Source organism: Corvus hawaiiensis, chromosome 3, assembly GCF_020740725.1.
Source record: "Corvus hawaiiensis isolate bCorHaw1 chromosome 3, bCorHaw1.pri.cur, whole genome shotgun sequence".
Lineage (NCBI taxonomy): Eukaryota > Metazoa > Chordata > Aves > Passeriformes > Corvidae > Corvus > Corvus hawaiiensis.
Window position 1 is genome coordinate 41011241 of NC_063215.1, and position 24277 is coordinate 41035517.

General features: G+C 37.5%; 1 protein-coding gene across 6 annotated transcripts in view; it reads left to right on the forward strand.

Moving 5' to 3' along the window:
* The window catches only part of FUT9 (fucosyltransferase 9), a 101554-nt gene extending 80244 nt beyond the window's left edge, over positions 1-21310 (forward strand). For all 6 annotated transcript variants that reach the window (XM_048298217.1, XM_048298220.1, XM_048298215.1 and 3 more), the window contains one exon: positions 12157-21310. In XM_048298217.1, the coding sequence (XP_048154174.1) occupies positions 12157-13244 (1088 nt within the window). In that variant the 3' untranslated portion in view covers positions 13245-21310. The remainder of the gene's footprint in view (positions 1-12156) is intronic.
* The last annotated feature ends 2967 nt before the right edge of the window (positions 21311-24277 follow it).

Consider the following 24277-nt stretch of genomic DNA (forward strand, 5'->3'; position numbering starts at 1 on the left):
TGCCTTCTCTTCCTTGCAAGACTTTTTCCAGAAATCTAAAGGCATATTTCCCATCTCCAGCTATTTATATAGAGGTTTCATGTATCTTATGCTGTAAATAATCTTGAGGATTGGAGGATTCAGCCTGCTGCTGTGCTTCCCGCTGAAAGAATTGTTTCAGAGCAATGCATTCTTTCATGTTCTCTCGGACAAAAGGGTTAAGGCACATGAGAAAGAAAAATATTTTATTTCTCCTATAACAATAATACCTGTCTCTGCTTTCTGCCTCCTTTTCCCATCCACCCATCCCTGGCTCAGTGCCTCAGTGAATTCAGCACTCTGTTTCCCTCCCTTCTATTTGCCAGGATGGCAGTAGTAGTGACTCCTTTGCCTTCTGCACCCACTGGCTGTCACAGTGCAGCACATCTTGTCAGGACGACACAGCAGTAGCACATCTCATTAGGCCACTGCCTCTGTCCAGGGCCAGCAGCTTGGGCAGTGGTTCCCTAAACATTCATAAGTTCATCATGTGTGTGGGGGTGTGTGTGTGTGAGCATCCTACACAGGTAGAGATGTATGTGAAGGTATGGATACAAAGAATATAAAGCATAATTATAAAATACATTTCAGGGAATCTAAGTAATTAAGTGTGCTACAAGCACCACATATATATTGTGTGTGTACATATATATATATATAAAAGTATCCATACAAGTATATATTTATATTTATATTTATAAAATGTTGCAGGTGTGAAAATGGAGAAAAAGGTGATTTAATCTTTCCTTAACCATTACTAAAAGGTGATTACATCTTTCCTGAAGTTACAGATTGTGTGTGGCAGTGTATTTGTGTGTATGAGGGAGAGTGTTCATTACCTGTACCTTGTTCCAGCTTTTAGATTCCCTTACATCTGTCTTGCTGTCTCCTGAGTTGCCTTAGGTTTTTTATTTTTCAGTTAACTTTAATCACAAACGAACAGCTTTTGAGCTCTCTCTTCTTACATGTTGCTGCAATCCACTGAAAGAACAAAACCTTAACCTTACTGAAATTAATAGGTTTTCCAGTGTTTCCTTGAGCAAGATTTCATCTCTGATACTTCTTGTCTTTCAGCAAATCCAGATTTGCTGGTAGAATTTCAACTATAGTTCTGCGAAAGAGTTGTGGCTTTTCTTATTTTAAAGATCAAGGGGTCATTGACTTTAATCTGATTAAATCTTCCATTTCCCTGTACTAATTTACCTCAATAAAGAAGATTTGGATGTTTTCAGAGATTTGAAACAAAGATACATAAAAAAGATATCTGATCGGAATAAATGTGATATGACTACTTTCTGGTGAAATTTGTTTGAAGTAAAATATTCTGGTTTACAGATTCAACTTTTTTGATGCAAATTTAAGTCATAGTTGTCAAATACTTGCTAAAGTTTTCATGATACTGTGAAAGTTACTTTGTCTTTCCTGGGCTTGATTTCCACCCCTCTTCTACTCTTCATAAAGCAGTTTCAGTAATAATTTTCTGATTGTGCTGTGATTAAAACTTTATGCTTGCAAAATTCCAAAAGATTCTTTAGGGAAAGGCATTTCAACAGTGAAAGTCTTGTTATTACTAGAGCTGAATTTATTTTGCTTCTATGATACTCTTAATTGGTAGATTTGAAAGTATTTTATTAAAGGAAAGTAGTCTCACACTATAGGTATCTATGAGACAGAAAGTGATTAGTGCCTAACTCAAATTAAATTCTACTCAACTAAACTTGGGTTAAACTGATAAAAGAGCCAGGAAGTTCTCCTACCACTTTGTTCTATGTCCTATTTATTAGACTTCTCAGGGCACCAGCAGGCTCTAATTGCCTTGGTAAAATAATGCTGTCCTTCAGCAGACCAATGTGCTTGTCAGTGAGATAAAGATTCCCTAACATTATTATTATTGCTTTTGATTAAACTTACTTTACGAGGGCTTACAATAGACATGTATTCTAGCAGAAATTCCATTTAATTTGGCTGGGAAGAAGTCTTTGTGGTAATTTAACATTCGTTTTATGTGACATTTGACCAAAACTGACCACAGAGATCAAAGGCTGCCCTCAACAACCACCACGTGCTGAGCATTAGCAGGTCTGGTTGTTAGCCCAAAAGTTTCTTTAGGGTGCCTGGAACACCCACGTAGTGCAGACAATCTGTTGGGCACCACAAACAGTGAAAAAGGCTGCCCAGGACAAGACGGATGTGTCTTCCTCCATCCTTCACCAAGACACATCAGCGCTCTAAAGGAATGGGTCCTTCTTGGGGTTCAGAGCTGGGAATCCTCCCTTGAGAGCAGGGATCTAGTCCCCTTCTTTTATGAAGAAGTTAGAAAGTTACACCTTCTGGAACACAGCCGGAAAATTATTCATCCAAAATAAAGACCGGTATTTGTGGTCTTTCCACCAAAGGAGATTTAAATTGCCTCTTCCACCTTCTCTTTACAGGGTTGTAAACTGCCTGGGAAAGGAAGCTGTCTCTACCTTCTACTGCTGGAGATATGCCCCTGGGCATAAACCATTGGGGAGTCAATAGCCAGGAGACAGGAAGAGGTCAAAAGAAAATAGTATTGTCTTGATTAGCAACTAGGCCTCCAATGAGGAGAAAAGGATTGCTCATGTCTATTTCTAAAGCTCTTCACATATTGTAAAATTGGCAGACATTGTTGTCCAGGAGCTAGGAAATCTTTAAGGAAATAGAAATATCTAGGTCTGAATCACTTCAGGCTGAAAAAAGATTCATATCTAATAGGTCATAGCTTCAATTGCTGCATAAAGGGACTTCATCTTATGCCTGTTTCCTTTAAATTCAAGGAAACAAAAAGCAGCTGTTACCAGTGCATTTAAGATGGAGTCTGCTCTTGTAGGCACATCTATATCCTTAGGGCTGAGAGCTGGGGTAATAGCTAGTTTATCGATTTCGAATGGCCCTTCCTCATGAAGAATGAGCCCCTTCTGGGGATGTGCTGGCACCAGGCAGCTAAGAGCTCAAAAGTCTGAAAGGCAGAGGGTCAGAGAGAGTTTAATCATGACCAGTACTAAAAGACAAATGGTTTCAGGGTTGCAGATACCAACATTTCCGCTGATCCCTACTAGTAGATCCTGTTTCTGGTTTGGGGCCTCTTAGGACTTGGGACAGCCTAATCAACCAGGGATTTAGGTTCCTCTTAACATTTTTGTCATCAAATTAGTCCTACCCACATTTGCTAAACTGTATTAGCTGCATGGATTCACAGTCTGTTTGAAAAGGCAATGGCCTGCCATCACTTTTTTTTGCACCAATGTCCTTAATGCAAAGGAATACCGAATTAAGTGCTGCTGACCTCATACTAGACCCCTTTTTTTAATCTTTTACAGTTTATTTTCCTTGCTCCCTTTCTTTCTTTCTTTCTCTCTGTGTTTCCTCCTACCTATCTCTGCAGACTTTCTTTAGAAAGTTACTTTCGGAGTAAGATTGCTATATAAAGCCTTTCATTGTAGGAAAGGCTTTCCACTTTTTCAATGCCTAGTTTTAATAGGCAGTAAAGTTGTACCAGAGAAAGACTATGGGCTGCAAACCTTAAGATGGAAAAAAGGCCACTTGGCAAATTCCATTTCTAAGATACAGTAAATAATTTTACCTTGAATTGTTACTGTAGTGGCAAAAATTTCATTAATTCATTATGGAATTTTTTTCTCTATTAAGAGTAGAATAATGTATGCCACTAAAATCCAGTAATTGAACATTAAAATCAAGTGCAAATTGGACATTAGAATGAAACTTAGACTGCAATTATTTAACTTCTCTTTTTAACCAGGTTAAAAGGAAGACAATAAGCTAAGAAATAGCATATAGCTTGAGCCTTTTCAAAAGAAGTATGATCTCTGGACTAACTGCTGGTCTGTTTTTTACAATGTATTGTCAGCAGCCTGTGCAGAATATTCTTCATTCCCGTGTGCTAACCTTGAGTTGCTCTCAAAGGCATCAGGGTATGTGTTAACCTGGACAGTAAGTAGTAAAAAGAAAACATCACCTTAGAACATGTTGGTGTTTGTAGCTACTGGAGGATTTTTTCAGACAATTGTTCCTTCAACCCATTCCTCTTATGTATTTGCTATTTCTTCACTGAAGGACTTCAGGTTTTTTCTTTTCTACAGAAAAAGTCTCTTCAGTGACTTTGTTAAGCTTTGTATTTCTCAGCTTGTTATACTTGTAGTTCCAGCTGTCTGCTCTTCCTTTTGTTACGCAAAGAGACACTCCAAGAAATTAACGACTGCTTTCTCTCAACTTCAATTTTGTTTTCTCAGAAGAGTGTGCAGTTTGAGAGGTTGAGGGATTGTTAGTTTTTGTTGTTTTACAATATACACTATCTAAAATAGATATGGTTTTTCAAATATGCTTTCATTCTTGTTATATCATGCCTTAGGCTTTGGGGGATTATGTTTTTGTTTCAATTTGTGTGTGTGCATATGTTTAAACTTCTTATTAGGAAAGTTTCTGAATTTACTTTTTGTGGATCTTGATCTTTCTCTCTGTGTTTGAGTAAAGATGCACTTGGATCAGATCTTAAAAGTCTTCTGTTGTTGTTTTCAGTGTCCAAACTTTATAGAATAGTATAATTTTTATAATGAGTTACTAATCTTGCTCCAGCAAGACAAATATTTCATTCAAGAGTCTTGTTTTATAATCACCTTCTATCTTACACTTACCAGTTTGGGTTTTTTTAAATATTTAGTACTACCAACACAAGTCATCTTGAAAACATAGCTGTTGGTGCACAATGAAAATGATTGGTGCTGTTTTTCCATTCTTCCAATTAGTGCTGGTGTCCTTACACTCACAAGTGCTCTACAATCCATCACATATTTGGATTGCATTTTTCCATGGAAAATAAGCAGCCATTGTTTCTGGCACTCACTATATTACAATATGAAGGATTTGTACTCTCTATACACAGAATCTAACCTGAAGCTTTGAGTCATTGATGGGCTTTTAAGAAAGCTGGGTCAGTGAGGAGTTCTGCTCAAGGCATTTAGACAACAACTAGCAGAACCTGGATGAGGACTCTTGGCCATCCTGAGTCCTGTTGACCAATGCTTAGTTACTTCTTAGCTCAGAATAGTCAAGAAACTCAATGCTGTTGGTTGTATTTGTAAAACAAATGCCCATCCTTCCACTCTGTGAGGAAAAAAAAAAGGCTAATTTGCAAAGAATATGGACGTATTTTTTAAATTAGGCCTATAAATTATCACCTCTCTTCTCTGCTTTGACTCTAGTAGTAAATGGCATTCTCCCACTCAGCCACAGAGCAGATTGAAACTGATTTGAGTGCTTCAGTTGCTTTCTTTTCTCTCTAGGGTTGTTGTTGTCTCACCGGCAACTAGTATCCATAGCACAGAAGACATGGCAAATTAAAGCAAGAACACGTACCTGCATCCTAAAAAGCAGTTATACCAGTACAGATCCCAAACCTAGAGGTATAATGAGTCTTTTAAGGAAAAGGTGCTAGGCAAGCAGAGAAGTGAAATGTTAAGTAGAGATCAGATTATGGGGATTTTATGGTATTTCTTAGAGGTCTCTCAGGCTTTCTTTCCTGGCTACAGAGCTATCTCACAAGTTCTGTTGCCACTGGCAAAATCCTCAGATCTATGAAGTTGTAGCTGCAAAAAAGAGGCAGCATTTAATCTCAATTAAATTTTTTTAGCTTGCTTATGCAGCAAGATACAGCAGTGTAACTACTGCACCTAGCCTCTAATCATATCTACACAAACAGCTGGTGGTCAGAGCTCCAAAAGCCTTGCTTTGCCACAGAACTAATATACCCTACCGTAAGTGCTCAATATTATAAGTAGGCATCCTCTGATTTTTCCTGATTCTGATTTATCTTCTTCGCAGGAGGAGGTGTTTTTCCACTATACAAGGGAAATACATATTAGGAAATCAGCCAGAAGCAACTGTGATTTTTTGATGGGGAGTTTAGCTTAGGTGCACAGGAATGCCTATGGTTCTTCTGCCACTTCATGCTCCCTCTCTGTTTGGCTTTGCTCACATCATTTTCACAGCCACTGTGGGTTAATCAGGGCTTTCTGGTGGGCAGGTGGCCATCACAAATACATAGCTTGTGCAGGTATGTTATTCATATTTCAGCTGGCCAGCTGCACTTTTACAAGCCAGTCACAAAGCTGCTGAAGAGCTCTTTCTGCAATTCTGGCAGAATCAGAGAGAACAGCAGTTTGCTGTTCCCAAACCACATGGAAAGAAGGGAGGAAGAGACCACTTGCTTTTGGAGCACTTTTCTTTGATCAGCTTCATTTTGTGCAGAGCCTTTTCAAGGCTTTTGAGAGAGGGATGGACTGGCTTGTGCTGCATAACTAGGACGAGCTTTATATTCAGGAAGATAAAAAGCTCTTTCCTGACAAGACAGATAAAGTTTTCTGCTAAGCTACAGTGGCGAACAACTCCATTTTCTATACCCAGCACAATATGGAAAGCCATCATCCCTTTCACAGATTACTGTCGGTCATAAACTAGCTGTGATGCGGACAAGCAAATGTGGAAGTTAAGGTAAAAAAGGTTCTTTCTTTGCATGTTACCAAGGCTGGCAATGCTGCTGAGCTTCTGATCACTTTGCTTGCATTTATTTTCCAGTTGTGCCAAGGGAAGGGATGGAGAGTACTCCTGTACCCTCTGAGAAAAACTTAAAAGCTCATGATTAGAAAGCAACACAGCTGCCATGTGGAGTGTCCTGACACTAACTCCAGATTGTCTGGAAAAGTTTCTTGCTGAAAGGACTTTATTTTTTCATATGTGGCGGTGCTGGTGGATATAGAGTCACTCCCGTATGGACAGCAGTGCTTTAGCCATTTTCCTCTGCTGTTCTGAGAGACTCTGTGTCCCTGGCTAATGTCTTTTGCTGTACAGTTGGATCACAGAAAGAAACCACTGAGCTGTTGCATAAGCAGCTGGACAATGACAGTGTGTGACTGCCGTGGAGAGAAGGAGAGGATAGATGACAATCACAAGGAAGGCTGGGGGCTGCTGAGCCATAGCAGGATGCTGTGTGTCACCTAGAAATTTGGAGAAGGAAGCTGAGAATAGGGTAATAGGGTTTTCTTCAGTAACGGGTCAAGATTCAGATATTCTCAAAAGAAGTAGCAGTACCCCATTGTACTAGCAATTGGCAGGAAGATTTAGGTTTAGCCTTTGAAAATAGGGACTGTGTTGTTGCTGTTGTCCACATAGTTTTTTACTTCCCTTCACATTTTCACTCTGTACAGTGTGCCTACTTCATAGTTTGCAGACAACTTTGAAGATGGGGGATGTTTTTACCCATTTATTCAGCAATTCTTTGCAGTTTTAGACTGCCAGTTTGTGTTCTTATTAGGTGCATTTTATGAGAATCTGTGTTTAATATTATGAGCACAAGGCAGGAAGGAATCAAGTGAGGTCAACCTAGCCCAGCCGTAGGACCTGGGGACACAGTCTGATCTCTTATTGCTTAGTGGTGCTTGTGTAACCTGTTCTTACCAGTCTCCAGTGACAGGTTCTGCTCCATCCCTAAGCAATCTATCCTAATGGCTACCTGTCCTTGGGGTGCTCTTAGATCATTTTTCTAAAACTGTTCAAAGTATAAATTACCACAGCTGAATAAAATGATTCCATACTGTTCTCAGAGTGCAAATACACAAAACTGGAATCTGTGGAATTAACAAATAACCCGAAAACAAAGAGGGTGGAGAGGGGAAGAAAAAGAATGTTGTAAACAGTAGAATAAAAATATGCAGTCTGAGATCAGCAGCTCATTCAGCTTTCAGCCTTTTAACTCTGTGCAGCTCTGTTGAGCCTTTTCATACTGGACTGTTTTCAGAAATCTGTGGACAGGCATGGAAATGTGTGGAAGCAAGCCTGTGTTTGGATGGTGGGGGAGAAAAAATCCACTGTTCTGGTTGCAACAGAGGAAGCATAACTGGGAGCAGTGAGAGTTAATTCCAATAAAAAGGAGCAGTCTTCAGTTTCAGAGAGCTAAAAGCAAAAGCACTTGGGGGCATGTCCATACAGCAGTGACTTGGAGATAAGAAGTTACACACTGGCTATCCTGAGGCAATCAGGTTTCCTTTAATACGGCAGGTGAAAAAGCTCCAGCTAACTGGAAGTGTGCTCTAAGAAAATACAGCTGTTAGCATAAATGCAGATATGCCATGGCCAAGGCAGGTAAAACATGCCAGAGGACAGGGAGAGCAATCTCAAATGAGCCTTCTTTCTAACAATAACAATTGTTTGCTTGTGATTCCTATCAGTTCCCACTGCATTCAACTGTGTTTTTATAGCCCAGGAGGATCTACCTAGCCTGTCAGCTTCTAAAGGTACCTACCTCTGACACCTCTTTTAACCTCAGTGTCCTTCTGCTCTTCACCCACTCTGATCCCAGGAGCGATCCTCAGAGACTATCTTGAGGTTATTAAGTACTTCTGCTTGACAGATTCTGAGACCAGCTGGTGGTGAAGACAAGAGCCCTGAATGGTTAAAAATTCTAAGGTGTGAAAATAAAGTGATTTTTTATTCATTATATTCAGCGTCCACACTTCCAAGAATTTTTGCTCCATCTTTATTTTAAAATACTATCCTTTTCCTTTGGAAAATCTCAGTACTAGACTAGTAGTGAAAGTTATAACTCTGCGAGCACCGATATATTTTGGGCTACTGGCAAAACCTTGAGAAGCTGGAGAAATTGGTGTAAAACTAGGTGTAAAACTATACCAGGGAAACAGGCACTGATATTATTGACCAGAAAGGTTCTATTTTCTCTCCCCTGCAGTATTGCATAATCTTTCTGATGATCCATATCTGTCTCTTCTGGAAATATTAAAAAGTCCCAATTGCAATGAAGATACAATAAAACAGTTTCCATAGAAATCAATTTTATTTCTTAGGGAACGTAATGCTTTCAAAAAATAGATATATTTTTGCAAGCCTTGTCTGGTATACTTGGGGTTAAGAGTGCTGATACCCCATTACTATCCCTCTGGTTTTGTTGCTGCTAAATGCAGTTGCTTGCTGATGGAATGCCAAGATTTGCACTTTAAAAGAAGCCTTGCTAAGTTTTATACTGAGAAAAACTGTCTTGTACTGATGAAATACTAGATTTTCGACTTGGGGAAAAAAAGGCACCTAGAAAATACTTGCTACACCACAGCATTCTGAAATGTACTTTATAACAAAACTATCAAAAGTACAGAATTCTTCCAGCTGGCAAAAATCTCAGTAAACACATCTCTTTGACAAAGTTTTCCTTTCAGACTCTGACATGCATGGGGGAGGGAATGCACAGAAAGGAAATTTGTGATTCTGCAGTAGAAGGAAAACCGTGAAAAAGGGTGAACTAAGGTCACTTGCCTGGATGGCTTGTAACAAATGTCTCCTTAGTGTCACCTTAATAATGAGAATTACAGTGGGATGTTAATGGTTATCTTGGGCACAAAAAAGAAGGACATAAATAAATACAGAAAAGACTCCCCATTTTGGAGAATATTATGGAAAAAAATAATCTGTGTATTCTAGTGCACCCTAATCTTTATGTCCCAGCAGTAGAGACAAGCTACTTCTCAAGAAAATCCCTTCCAACCCAAACCATTTTATGACACTTTGCAAATAGTATTTGTCAACAAGTGCTTACACATGCCTTCACTGTACTTACTGCTGCCTGACTGTGCACAGGACTCAGTCCCAAAAGCCATGAAAGCAGGGTTTGCTGGTCCATTCCATAGGTTCCTCAATCTGCCTTGTGAAGTCCAGAAGCCATTGCTTCTGTTGGCACTTCATCATGAAAAGTTGCTGCTATTGCCAGTATACATCTTAAGAGTTATTACTGGAGTTAACACAAAATGGAATACAAAAACAGAACTCCATGAAAAAATCCTGTCCAGCTCCTCAGGGTATAGGCAAGTGGTATTTTTAGGAGTCTGCTCAGGTCTTCTGCTTCCTTGCAATGACTTTCATTCAGTTTTTTAATGGGTCTTGCTTTCAGAACCCTTTTCCACCATCCCATTAGCAGTAGTTTCAGAGTGAAACATGCCAGTGATGCCAATAGATCTAACGGATCTGTGCATCTGCATAATGGACAATTAGTTCTCTGAATCCAAAGGATGCAGGACTATAAAGGACTATATGGCCAGGATGTAGCTAGCCTGGATGTAGGCTAGTGTTTTGGTAAAACACAAAATCTAAGAACCATGATCCCAGATCAAGAAGGGAGACATGAGTTCACAGGGCAGCAAAGCCAGGAGAGGAAATCAACCCAGAAGAGACAAAAGTAGGTAAACTCACCTGTTTAACACAGTCAGAGGTTACTATTGGTACTTGGGGCACAGACCACAGGTGATTATCCTCATATTGGCTCTCAAATTCAGAAGCTTCCCACACAAATGCAACACCTTGGACAAGCTAGAATTTCAAGCAGAGAACAGAATACATAATATCTGGTCACTCCCTATGTAAAAAGAATTGTCATGTGGTGATGCAGGGGTTTGTTATTAGCAGACGAGCTTAGTGTAAAATAATCCTTATCAGAGATACTTGAGTCAAAGGGCTTTTAACTGGAGGGTGATTACTTTACAAGACACAATGTTAAAATCCTTTTCTAATTTTTCATCATCCTTTTCAATCCCTAGAAAATGATCAGCCCCTGTGAACAGACGTTTCCCAATCTATTGTCCAAACTCAGCTCGCGCTATCCGTTCAGTGATAAGTTATACCTATTCTGTGTATTGCTTTCAATAGCACAGAAACAAAGAACAGCTTTACATGAATATCAGTTCAGCATCCTCTTTTTCATTGAGCTTCATCTCCTAGAGCTGCTCAACCTAAATCCCTTCTTCCTTAGAGATCCCATTCTTGCTCTCCCTGCAGTAAGGCAAGGAAGCAGTCTTTGGCTCTCATAGGTCATAGCCTTCCTTCTAGACATATTTTCCAGCAACAATCAACATAGGCTAAAAGAAGCCAATGTAATTAATTTTTATATTTATATATACACATACATATACACACACACACATACATACAATATTATATATTTTTCTATTTATAGAGGTGGGATTTTTATAATTTTTTTTGTGGGGCTATCTAGTCAAGATAACAGAACAAAAATAATTGGAAAATGTACAGAAAAAGAAAACTAGAAAAATTTTATAGTAATTGTAACTCACTGTAGAATCTACAGTGGGCCAGTTTATTCAGAACACTTCCTTCTGGTAACTGACCTCCCCTCCTTTTCCTTTGTGTGTCATAGTGCTCCATGGTTAACTGTTTTCAGGTTTAGAACATCTGTGAATTCTAGGGCTACATTCAGGATCAAAGGTTAGCAATTAGCAACACATAACTTTGTTAGGTTTCTCAGGAACCATATGGAAGAGTAGTTCTGGGAAGAGATTGATCACTTCTCTCAGGAGGAAACAATTAGAGCAAGGACAAAGGAGGCTATATGGACTCCTCAGCCCTATTTCCCCTATTATGGAAAAATAAAGGATACCTCACAATGAGGCAGCTATCTCTACTTTTCCTAATTCTTAACACATAAAAACATAATGAAATGCATAAGGATATATTTTATATTCATTTGTCTTTATTTTTCTTTATGTTGGAAATATACTAAATATGTGACTGCATAAGGAAACCCTCTATTGGTGCTTTCCTCCCCTAGGTTTTTAGGAGTCCTCTAGAGAAGGCATGAATGTTCATCCCTATGTAGCCAAGAGACATGAACTAGTTTTTGAACAAATGTGAATGGAACAAATCTGCAGCATGTTATACTTTAGACAGTCACGAGGATAGAATCAAAGGGTAATTTTGTCTGTCTTGTGTGTTCCAAATGCTTGGCCTAGGTTCTAAGCAAAAACACTTCTCAGTATATGCTGATTCACACCAAGTATGAGACATATTAAAATCCTTCTCTTAATTTGTCAGTGAGCTTTTAATGTGAAGAAGACAAATATTGTCACTTCGTCCTAGTGTTCAGGAACCCATGCCCTCCCCATTCAAAGGAAATTTCTGAGGTTGCAGCTCAGTGCTATTGACGCTCTATCCATTATGATGTCTGATTGTTTTAACAGGACATATATATGTAATTTAATACCTGATATTATTTTCTCTCTTTCTCTTCCTCTGTTTTTTTTTTCTCAGAGCAAATTATGACATCGACATCTAAAGGAATTTTCCGGCCATTTTTTATTATCTTCATTATCCTTGGTTGTTTCATGGCATTTATATTAATTTATATCAAACCAACAAATAGCTGGATTTCTGGTCCTATAGAATCAGCCAGTTCAGTGTTGAAGATGAAGAACTTCTTTTCTTCCAAAACTGATAATCTCAATGAAACTACTGTTTTGATCTGGGTTTGGCCTTTTGGTCAGACATTCGATCTAACATCCTGCCAAACTATGTTCAATATCCCTGGGTGCCATCTGACTATTGACCGCTCGCTGTATAACAGATCCCATGCTGTTCTCATTCATCACAGAGACATTAGCTGGGATCTGGCTAATTTACCTCAGCAAGCCAGACCACCCTTCCAGAAGTGGATTTGGATGAACTTGGAGTCTCCAACTCATACTCCACAAAAGAGTGGCATTGAACACCTTTTTAACCTGACCCTGACTTACCGGCGTGATTCAGATATCCAGGTGCCTTATGGCTTCATGATGGTTGGTACGAGTTCCTTCGCATTTGAAGTACCAAGTAAGGAAAACTTGGTCTGTTGGGTTGTAAGTAACTGGAATCCTGAGCACGCTCGAGTCAAGTATTACAACGAGCTCAGCAAATACATTGAAATCCACACCTACGGACAAGCCTTCGGAGACTACGTCAACGACAAAAACTTGATTCCTACTATCTCCACGTGCAAATTCTACCTTTCCTTTGAAAATTCAATCCACAAAGATTACATTACTGAGAAACTTTACAATGCTCTTCTGGCTGGATCAGTACCCGTTGTACTGGGCCCTTCCAGAGAAAATTATGAGAATTACATTCCAGCAGACTCTTTCATACATGTGGAAGATTTTCTCTCCCCCAGAGAGCTGGCAGAATATCTTCTGATGCTTGACAAAAATAACAAGATGTATCTTAGTTATTTCAACTGGAAGAAGGATTTTTCAGTGCATCTTCCTAGGTTCTGGGAATCACATGCATGTCTTGCTTGTGATCATGTGAAAAGACACCAGGAATACAAGTCCATTGGAAATCTCGAAAAATGGTTTTGGAATTAATTTGTGTGTGTGTGTGTGTGCGCGCGTGCACTTTTTTGAAGAAGCCAGAAAGGACTTCAGTCCAAGTGGAGAGGAAAGGAAAAGAAGAAAAAAGGAAGGAAAAGAGAATCTCATGTCATGGTTTATCAGCTATTTTCTCCTGGCTATCCTATTTATATTTTGTAAGAGATTTTAAAAGATCAGCAGCAGCAGTCATCAGTACTCAGTTTCAAATTATAATAGAGGTACTAATTATGTGCACTGAAGAATATTTGATTGCTTATTATAAATTTAAAACAAGATTTTCCACATTTTCTGTGAAACACATCCCAGTCTTATACTTGAAGTAGTCATTTTTAACAATTGTTTTTTATTTTTAACATTATATCCCTATTGTTTAACCTATTTGGAAAATAAGGAAAAAATTTTTAAATGTCAGAGAAAACTTTAAGAATATAATTTGTTGCTCCAGACTGAAATGTGTGTAATACTTCAAAAGACAGCAAAGTTTCATAGGTTCATCTTGCATTTTATGAGCACAGTAAAGTACAATACCTAACATTATGGAAGTGTAATTAGTTGCACCCTTTTTAAGGGTAATGAACATAGAATTATAGTTTTTTAAACGTATTAGAATAGCAGACAGTCTTAGTTTCTAAACATGTTTCCCAAATTGTTCCATTATGTTGTTTTTTTACCTTGTGAAGAAAAAAGAAGTCGTATTTAGAGAAGATGACCAATCCTGGTGACCAGAGTCCAGGTTCATCCAAATTTTGAGTGTATTCAAATGTAGCACACCCTTAGCCCTCAATGTGTCTCAAGTATTGTTAACCTGAACCAGGGCTCTAAGTGGTGTTACACTGATACAGAGGTAAACAGATTTTAACAAAGGTGTTTGATTACATCAGCCTCATGCACTGAATTCAACTGGTAATTATGGATTTTTAGAAGTAGTTTGCTGAGAAATTTTAGAAAGCTCTCTCATATAATTTCTTGAATAATAGTGAATTTTCCCCCAATTCTGTCAAGATCTGTTGAATTTTAACTGTAGCTGGACAAATTGATGTTAAGATGCTAAGTGTGGGGAAAAAATTACTAAACAGTCAATTTTCTGAAAGAAATATGCTGAAATTCAGTAAATAAGCTATCAGGCTGACATATAACCTTTCAACTTATTAGTCTAATGAATTTTGGGATTTGAAAATATTTTATGTGACAGATATTAAAAATGCACTCTTCAGAGCAACAATTGCTATCAATATTTGATAACATAAGTAGATTTTTAAGTATTAAATTTGCTCTAATAGCAAATACAAAATTGTGATGATTTGCATAATTGTTAAAAATGTCTGCTGTAAACATGTGTCATTTGATTTTACTACTTCTTTCTTTCAGCTAAGACAAATTTCTGATTGCCATATATATTCATATATACAAGGTTTTTTAATGACATAAATGTATGGATATGTTTTGGTGTCAAATGGAAGCCAATCAGCTTGGATTTTCAGGTCAGAGTGCTACAAATCACACCTGCTACTGTAAAAAAGAAAAAAGTTAAACTGGAAAGACTTCAGCTTATAAGATGTATAAGACCATGATCAAGCAAAGTAATCAATCAAGTAACTAAGATTAAATTTGCAGACAACCATGTTTCTTAAGTAAGGAAATGAGAGACAAATATTTAGCAAAAGATAAAGTGACGTGTCAGATTTTTATTTTCTTTTTATTCCAGGCTGGAATAGAAATCCAGAAGGCTATAAGAGTAATAGGTAAATTTCTAGAACCCAAAACCCCACAGAAAAGTTACAGAATCACTTCTTCTCTCCCTATGGTTTCAAAAGCTGTATTCTGATCCAGCTAACTTTCAATATACTGTGAATCACCTAAACTCACCAGCATTCTAGTATGCAGTAAGATGAGCTTACCTTGAAAATTCATGCAATACAACAAAACTGAGTCTTCTAAAAACAAGCTTCTGACATGGATGTAATGTCAGTAGTGTTTTATCGTTTTGAAGGCAAGTGGCTATGGCTTACAGTCTGTCCTACAGGACATCATAACATTTTGTTTTCAGGACTGTGAAATTCTCAGTGACTGAACATACTGCTGGATTGGCTCGATGACCTGATTCCCTCAGTGCTGGAATTTGGAAGTTCTTTGCAATGATCTCAGTGGAAGGTGAATGTGCACAGTCCTTCATTTCATTCCTCGTTTCAGATTGTGAGTTGTGCTGTGTGTTAGAAGGCCTTAGGTCGAATCAGACTGGTTTCTCAGCAGCAAGTCCTTATAGTAATAATGAGCAAGCATATATAAGATATATGTATTGTTACTACAAATATTGGTCAGTGGATACACAGGAAAGTTTTAAATATACACTGAATTTTAATCCTGTAAGTAATGTCTTTACCTCTGTAAGCACAGGATCCAGTCAGCATGGCTAATCTTAGGCTGAATTTTAACAAATGTGAAAGTCTTTTGATGGAACTGCTGGAAAGAGTGTTGTTCTCTTCAGAGAAGCTCCACACAAGGCTTGTATGTATTTCATTCAGGAAACATTGCTAAACATGCTAAAATTGCTTTGAAGATAAACAAAGCAGGAGAGAAATCTAATCCATAATTATGCATAAGAATCATTACCAAATCCTAAAAAATATACATGACTCTAATGCCTCACTGACATTCTTGAAGAGTAAGGGCTGGAACGAAATTGAGCCAATTTTTTATGAAGATTTTAGGGTGATCTGCAGGTATCAGGCCTTAAGCAGTTCTGGATATAAAGATCTTTGTTGACAGAAGATGAAGCATTTTTGGGCGTGTCCAGCCTGTGTAGTAAATGATGTGATGCAGTGGATATAAAACATCTGTGCTCCATGCATGCATAAAGGCTGCCTACCTAGACCTACGCACCTAACTCACCTTAGTTTGCTTCCAGTCTGTATATGACATTCAGCATTGTGAGGTCTGTGCTTTTTTTGTGATCTACTCTACATGAACAACAAGCACAAACAGACTCAAATAGCAAATCACTGTGAAAGACAATGAGCAAACTCAACCAACTGTGGAAGGGTAAATTACATGGGACTAGACAAAATAGGTATTGTGCTTTGGTACCACTGGCAAAAGAAGATAATTGCACCAGAAAAGAGAACTAGAAGATGGGAAATCACACCAGTTCTATTTTCTCAACAAATATGTTTCAGACATTCTGTTTATTTTGTTTGCCAGCCCACAACAGTCTTGAGTTGCACTTCTCACAAGCTAACTAATCAGGCAGTGAAGACAGAGAATAATTACCATTCTTTTACAATGGCTTACTCTGGATGTTTTTAGGCTCTCTGTCATGCACTGAGCTATCAACATTACTGCCTTTCTCAGTGTGGAAAGTAAGACCCAAACCAGATAAAATACTAACAGCACATGCATTGCTACCCCACTGAATGTGAACAGGTATCAGACAAAACTGGCAGCAGATCCTTCTAAAGCAGTTTTCCTTTCATTCCATAGACAATGTCCACAGCAGCTCTTGCTTAGTATGAGATCTCCATTCCTTAGTGAATCCTGTTGCCAGTTTCTTTGAGTGCCTCTTCCCATAGGTCTATAGTCACAGTGAGCAAGCAGACTGAGGCCCACAGAAAGTGTGAGACATCCAGCAACATACCTGTCTTTTAAGAAACAGATCAAATAAAATTAAAGTTGCACTGAAAAAGCATGAATGTGGGGATTTGTAGAGTTCATGCAGGCTGAGAAAGATATGGGAAATTGACACCACTGAACACAATACAGAACTACTTTCTCTCTCTAGATACTCGTGTTTGTTTCTCAGAATAGGCTTTAAAAAATCACGTAATTTTCTCCCATCTCTAAACAGGCAAGCTTCAGTTAAACAACCAGTAACTGTTTCTGATTGTTCAAGAATGGGACTCCTGTTGGCCTTGTATTATCTTTTTTATTAGATGCAAAATAAAATTCAGGGGAAGAAAGAAGTCTGTCAGTAAAATAATCATATTTCTTATCTAAATTCAAGGACCTTTATTCTTATTTTCTTTTTTGATTTGTAAGTCCTCATGCAGCATCACTTTCTGGACATGATTCAAAAGGACCATAAGAGTATGCAGATGACCATGAGACTTAAGCATGTGGTTAATTTTAAGAGCATCTTTAATGTTTTAATGCACTGGGGCTTTAGTGAATATGTTTTCATTGCCTTTAGGAATTGTCCCAAAGAGTGTGGGCTATAGACATCAGAGACCAATTTGTGTGGCCTCTTTTGCATCATGTCCATAGTGAGTGGACTGGCTGAGTAGTGAGTAGTCCACACTGAAAATCTTGGATTCATTCTGATTTGCTGTCTAAACCAATAAATCTTGGCCCAACTCTTCTGCTTCACCATACTATATGCAGCCTGAGCACAGCACCTCAACTTACAGCCTGCCCATGCTATGCAGGGTCACTGTATTTCCATGTGACATAAAGAAGCCAGAGTGGCTGAGGATGCTGCGATAGTATTTCGAGGACTGTGAGGATGAAAACATAAAACCTGGTCATGTCCTAAAATCCGGACTCAATGTGCCCTAGAGAGGGTCAGTCTCAGCCATATACCTGATTTTCCTCTGAGGAAAGTATTTGGTTCATTCTAGGTGAGCCTGTGAGTAATCACTGTGTGTGCAAAGTGGGAAAAAGAAGTGTCTATGTGTAGGCTGACAAGGAAGCTTCTGACCTATTTAAACCAGCAGTGAAATTCAAACAAATACTCACGTGTTTCCTTGGTCAAAACTAGAATGTTGTTGAGAAGAGAGTCCAGGGGAAGTATTTGTATACCTACCAGCTGGTGGGCTTTTTCATTAATTTTGGCTGACAGTTCTGTTTTGGCTTTTTTTTTTTGTTTTTAATAAAAGTGATTTTACAATGTTAGAAATCAATCAATATGATTTATAGAAGATAGGTACTTTATCTTATTGTCTGCTTCTTGCTTGGGCAATTCTTCTACCAGAGCTAGCAAGTGATTTGGGAGATTCCTATGCTAGTAACAAAGGATTGAGCCAAGGGTGAAACGGCTTGGGTAAAAAAATCCCTGTCTTATTCATGGATGTTTCCCTTCTAATATTTGAATATCTAGTTATAGTGCTATGGCCAATTCTACATTTAGAGAATCAATGTAAAAAGCATACTGGTTAGATATTCTCATAAAAGGTACAGAAATACCAATAAATTGATTAAATAAACCATGTAGTGGTAATTTTAATTCATGGTACTATTGCTACAGAGTGATACAGATGATAAAACCATCAACTCGTGAGAAATAACTTGGCCTAGAGACATTATCCTGCAGTTTTCATACTGGAGAAACTGGAGTTCTGAAATGGAGTAACGCCATTACTCTATTGCAAAGGTAATTAATTGGCAATCTTTTGTGTCACCATATTCTCTACACAATTAATTGAAAACAAGTCTCCGTACAGTGAATAGTTCAGAGATCGCTCATGTGGCAGAGAGCCTCTCACCCCCAGGTTAACAGCCTGAATTACGAGTCAGTTGGTTCAGACCACTGTTTGGCAGCCTCTAGTAGATGATTCTGTGGTCTCATGTTTTTCATTGCTGCTTTCAGCCAAGGAAGGCAAAGAACTGAGCTGAGACTCATCTGACACCCTCTGTAATGCACACTCACCAGGGTGGCTTAAGACACTCTCACTTCTGTAGCCTATACTCTGCCTGTTTATGATAATGCAGAAAACTTTACTGTTCCAAGTAATAAGAGAATTAGCTTTATTTTTTGGTGTGGTGCCAGTCTGTACAAATAAATTATTGATACTTGGGGGAACTCCTCGTTAACATTCCTAAGTAAATAATTAGCAGGAAAATAATTTAATCCTTGCAAATTGGCAGCAAAAGCAACTGTTTGTTATTCTTTATTATTAATTAGTCCAGTGGAAAAGAGGATTTGATGAAACTTTATCCCCCTGCTTTGATATAGCCTGTTTGGATCCAGATACAGAAACATGTCTGCTAGCAAAATTTGGAAGATATATGGTAAACCAACAGATATATCTATAAAAAGTTGGGGTAAATTTCCTATAGAACCTTGAAACTATAAATAAGTGCTTCAGCAGTCACCAGATGGAAAATGTTCCCATCAATCCATTTCTTTACAATATCATAAGAAAAGCCAGCCTTATATATGCTGTTCGGCAAATAAATTAACTACAAAACCTACATTTTCTTTGCCACTTTGTAACACACATTATAAGAGTTGAGATTAAAAAGTTTGGAAAGGGAACTCCCTTGGTGCAATTTAATGTTTTAAAGAATCAATGGATATACCGAAAACAAGCAAGTGAGCAGCTTTTCCATCTATACAAAATCCTAATGTGCCAAACTGTTTCCATTGAATGAACAAAACAGTTAAGTATACGGACTTTTTATTAGGATTTGCAAAATCTTCTATTAACGCACTGTAATTTTGCACTATTTTGTAAGAAAATTTAAAAAAAAAGGAAAAATAAAAAAGGAACTGAAAAAGAAACGGAAAAAAAATCTAAAAATAGATGCCAAATGTATAGTTTGTAAAATACTATTTTTCTTATATAAGGTGTCATCACATTGTGAATCTGTGTTATTGTAAACTGTGAAAAATGTGATGTTCTGTTGTGACACAGCCTATGAAGGGCCATTTCTAACACAGATTATTCACCTGGACTTGTTTATATGAAACATATTCATAAATTTGAGATCACTTTTATACTTATTTTTTGTAGACTATTTTTCCACATTTGCAACACAACTGTTATTTTATATCAAACATTAATTTTGCTTTAAAATATTATTTGAATAGGTGGGTGAGTGTCTTAAATGTGCCAGAGATTCAAAACTGTAACAGAGAGAATTCAGAAACTATTCTTTGCCAAACTGTAGTGCTACAAAAATCAATGTTGTTTTGTTGAAGAATAGGCACACTGTCAATAAACATAAGTTTCTAGTCCAATAATGATGACAATGTTACATTTTCTAGGATAAATGCCTGGTAGTTACGAGCTGCATTTCCCTGCTGTCTTTGTGTATGTTGAGGAAACAAAACTGTGTGCCATAGCTGAACATCTTAGATGTTCAGTCACTTAAATAATGTGCCATGGATTTGACCTCCGAGGTACTTTAATGAGAATTAGGAGAAAAAAACCAAGCTGTTTGTCCTGATTCAAAGTCAGTTTCTGTGTTGGGTCACATGAAAATGGGGTGGTTGTCAAGGCAGGACTGGGACAATCTCAGCAGAGATGGTAAGTTCTGTACATAGAAACACGGGGACTACATGTATTGTGTTAGTGCAAGATCAGGACCAAAGTCCCTTTCTTGTACATTTGAACTTACACACATAACATTGGGTGAGATCTGATAGGAACCCTCTCTTCATGTTCTCAGCTAATGATATTCCTTGTACTGATGTTTATGTGTTTTATATAGTATATATATATAATGCATAAATTCATGTGTAAGAAAGACTAACCACGGGAAATTGAATTTTAATAAAAATAATGGAAACCACTCTTACCTGCAGGCACATTTTAAGATGCCATGTTGAAAGATCTTGTAAAAAGCTGTATTTTTAATTTATTAGTGATTGTATATTTTGCCCCATGATCTAGACATTTTATATCAGGGAGTCTACTAAAAACTGGTTTTTTGTTCCCTTTGAACACTACCATCACCCTGAGATGCATCTGAAAAATGTAGAGGTCAACCACTGATGTTCTGTGGTATTTTTTTAAATATGATGTTGTCGTTGAACTTTCTTCTGATTACCTATAACTATGTTTAGAGTTTTCAACATAATTTACCTGCAAACTGAAGATACCTACCGAATGAAACTACAGGTAACCATAATTATTTCAAAGACTTTCACCATTTATGTGAAATTAATGTTTCAGAACACTGATTCCAAGACAGTTAACAAGCAGCTCATTGACTCTTATTTATTGAGCACTGGAATTCTCCCTAAAGGATAAACACTGAATCATGTAAATAATAGTGCTCTATATAAGCCTAACAAAATATTGTAATAGATATATTTAAAATAAAAAGAGAACATTCCAAGTGTACTATAGTCTTTGATCATTATTTTATAGGTCTGATGTCACCCTTTTTCTTCTTGTGATACTTCTCATCAAGAGCCTGATCTGAAGATTGTTGCTACTCATAACCACGACTTCTGGCAGAGATCTCACAAACAGAATTTTGGTTCTTTTTAAGCGATTGCACATGAAATTGCTCTGAGTGCTCAGGGTCAGACTGAATTCATACAGACTGTCGTATGAGTTTGCTATGTACAGCAACCAGCACAGCTGAATTAATATGATACTACAGTTGAGGTTACTTTGCCTTGTTTTTAACAATAATCTTCAAAATTTTTCCGAGGAGTGGAATAGTAATTTACATGGCCATATTTCATTGCTTTATCTACTGTACAAATAACCTACATTTGCAGAGCTTAACTGTATCTAAAATAGCAAATAGTTAACGCAATGGTGTCAGTTTTATTTCTAAATATATATGCAAACGATGGAAATATCTGCCACTGAAGTAAATGTAATAAATAATGCAGTATTTCCAGTAGAAAAGGTCATTTGGTTGCGGCAGTTGCAGTTTATCCAAGACATAATATTACATCTGACTACTGTGCAGATTGAAGAATAGGTTAGGGGTCTTCAAAAATCCTTTTCCTTTCTATCAGACAGGCAAATTTACTTTCCCCCTGAGCTAAAAAACTTTTGTTAATTTGGATACAGTCTTTGAAACTTTATTTAATTCTTGACATTTACTTAAAGCAAACTTATCATCATCTTGAACTCATCCTTGACAAGTACAGAGACAGACAGACTTTTCAATACTACATGTGACAGAAGTCCCTGCCACATTTTACTCTCACACACACACAACCCTTTCTCATTCTTACATTCAAATTCCACTTCAAAAACTCAACCTAGGGCAGAATGTACAATTTTCTGTCTTTAAAAAAGACCTTTTTTCTTAAGTTATCAATTTCTACTTCCTCTCACAAACTTCCCTTGGATATGCCAACAAAGCTTTGTGTGTTTGGAAAGCCTGGTGTCTGCCCTGAATGTCAGAGGCAGTCAGTTTAATGATATGCTTCTGAGAGCACAGCACTGAAGTGAAATCTGAAAGAAAAAAGGGTCAGGCAGAGAAGGTGTGCAAGTTTCTAACTCTGCCAGCAATACGATGCTATTACAGATGCTGAAACTACATCTCTGGGTGATAAGGCTGCTGTTGGCACAACTTCCTCATGCAGTGAAACAACCAATAAGCTCTTCATGAGCTCTACACAGGCTGATACTTCAGCACAAAACACTTCATTGAAACAAGTGTGCTGCCAGTGAGCCTGAGAGTAGGCTAGCACCACTCAAAATACAAAATACTTCATGTCAGTTCTCACACAGACTAAAACAGAAGCCTGCTTTCAAGAAATATATCATCTCAACATATATTTTAGTTCTAATAAAGCCTTTGGATAGAATAACAAGTCTTTAGACCATAGACCTAGTAGTAGCTTAAGGTACCTCAGAACAGTTTTCTACAGGTAGGTGTACAGGGGAGCATTGAATTCCTAAGTTTCCAGAATGTAAAGTAATTTTAAAAAGTAAATGGAGTCTGAGACCAACTCAGCTCACCTACTCAGAGTGTTTTCATCTTTAATCCTGTATAAGATCACATTAAAAAATAACTTAATGACTTGCAGTTCGATAACAATTGTTATTACAATTGATTTTTATGTACAATGAATCAGAAAAATGAAAGAAAATAAAACTGCTTGTGTTAAAATGTGGAAAATTAACTTAATTTTTTTCAGTCAAAATTAGTTTTTTGTGATGTTCTAATTGATGCTTTTATGAAAGATCAAAATCACTCTCAAAATTCTTGCCTTTAATCAAAAACTTAAAATTTCAGTAATTTCTATATAAAATTAATTCAAGAAATTGCATTCTAATTTTAACATATTTTTTCTGAAATTATTCTTTTTCCTAAAGGAGTCTATCTTTCTATGACAGGATTCTTGAATGAGGAAAATATCATCAACTGCATTTTCATTCTTCTCTTACCTTCTGTCATCTGAGTTCTCTCATGTGTGAAGAACACATACTCAGTGGGATATGGTTAATCAATATGGAAGAGTTGCAAAAGCTTTCAAAATAATTTCTATATAGTCACAGACTTGTTGCCATACCACAATTATGTTATTCCTGCAACAGGAGCAATCATTTAATGGCTGATTTCCAGCTTTCAGACATACACACTGTCAAGTTATGAACTTCACTCTGCTTTTTAAGCTGCCCAGTCCTGTCACTACAGTTTCTGACATTTGTTGACATTCTGTCTGCCTTATATCCATGTGGTTTCCTCAGCCATATCATGCCCTGTCCTTCTACACCGACTGTATATCTTTACATTCTCTGTCTGCATTTTGACATTAAATAAAAAAACTATTTCCAGCTAGAAATACAAGGCTCTGTAACCTTGAAGCAGTGAGCCCTATACCCTCATGCCACTGCCCCTTCCTTGTCACTAAATTAGATTTAATTCACATTAAGTTTAATGCATTGAAATGAAATGTAACAAGGTACATGGGCAATTGGGTGATTTTTAATCAGTTCAGCTTGTCAAACAAGTATATTGCACTGCAATCAGCTGGATGTAACAATTACATCCAGAGTGGTGGTTTTACCCTTGAAACCTTTTATTCAAATGCAGATCCAAGACCATGTGGTTATACCAGTCCCAGTCTTGAGCTCAATAACAGCAAGCGATGCTGAGGGCACAGACCAAAAGCACAAGATAATTATTTGGGCAATTATCCGATACTCTCTGATTAATAGGAGAAAAAGCAACCCAAATACATCTAGGCATACCAAATAATTTACTACAGTGCTACCTACCTGCACAAGCTCAGTTTGTGTCCAGCAGGGTTTATCAGCTCTGTCTCAGCACAGCCCTTGAGTCTGCATCTAGGATCTGTCTGGCACTTCTGGCTTCTTAAGTGCAGGGTACCATTT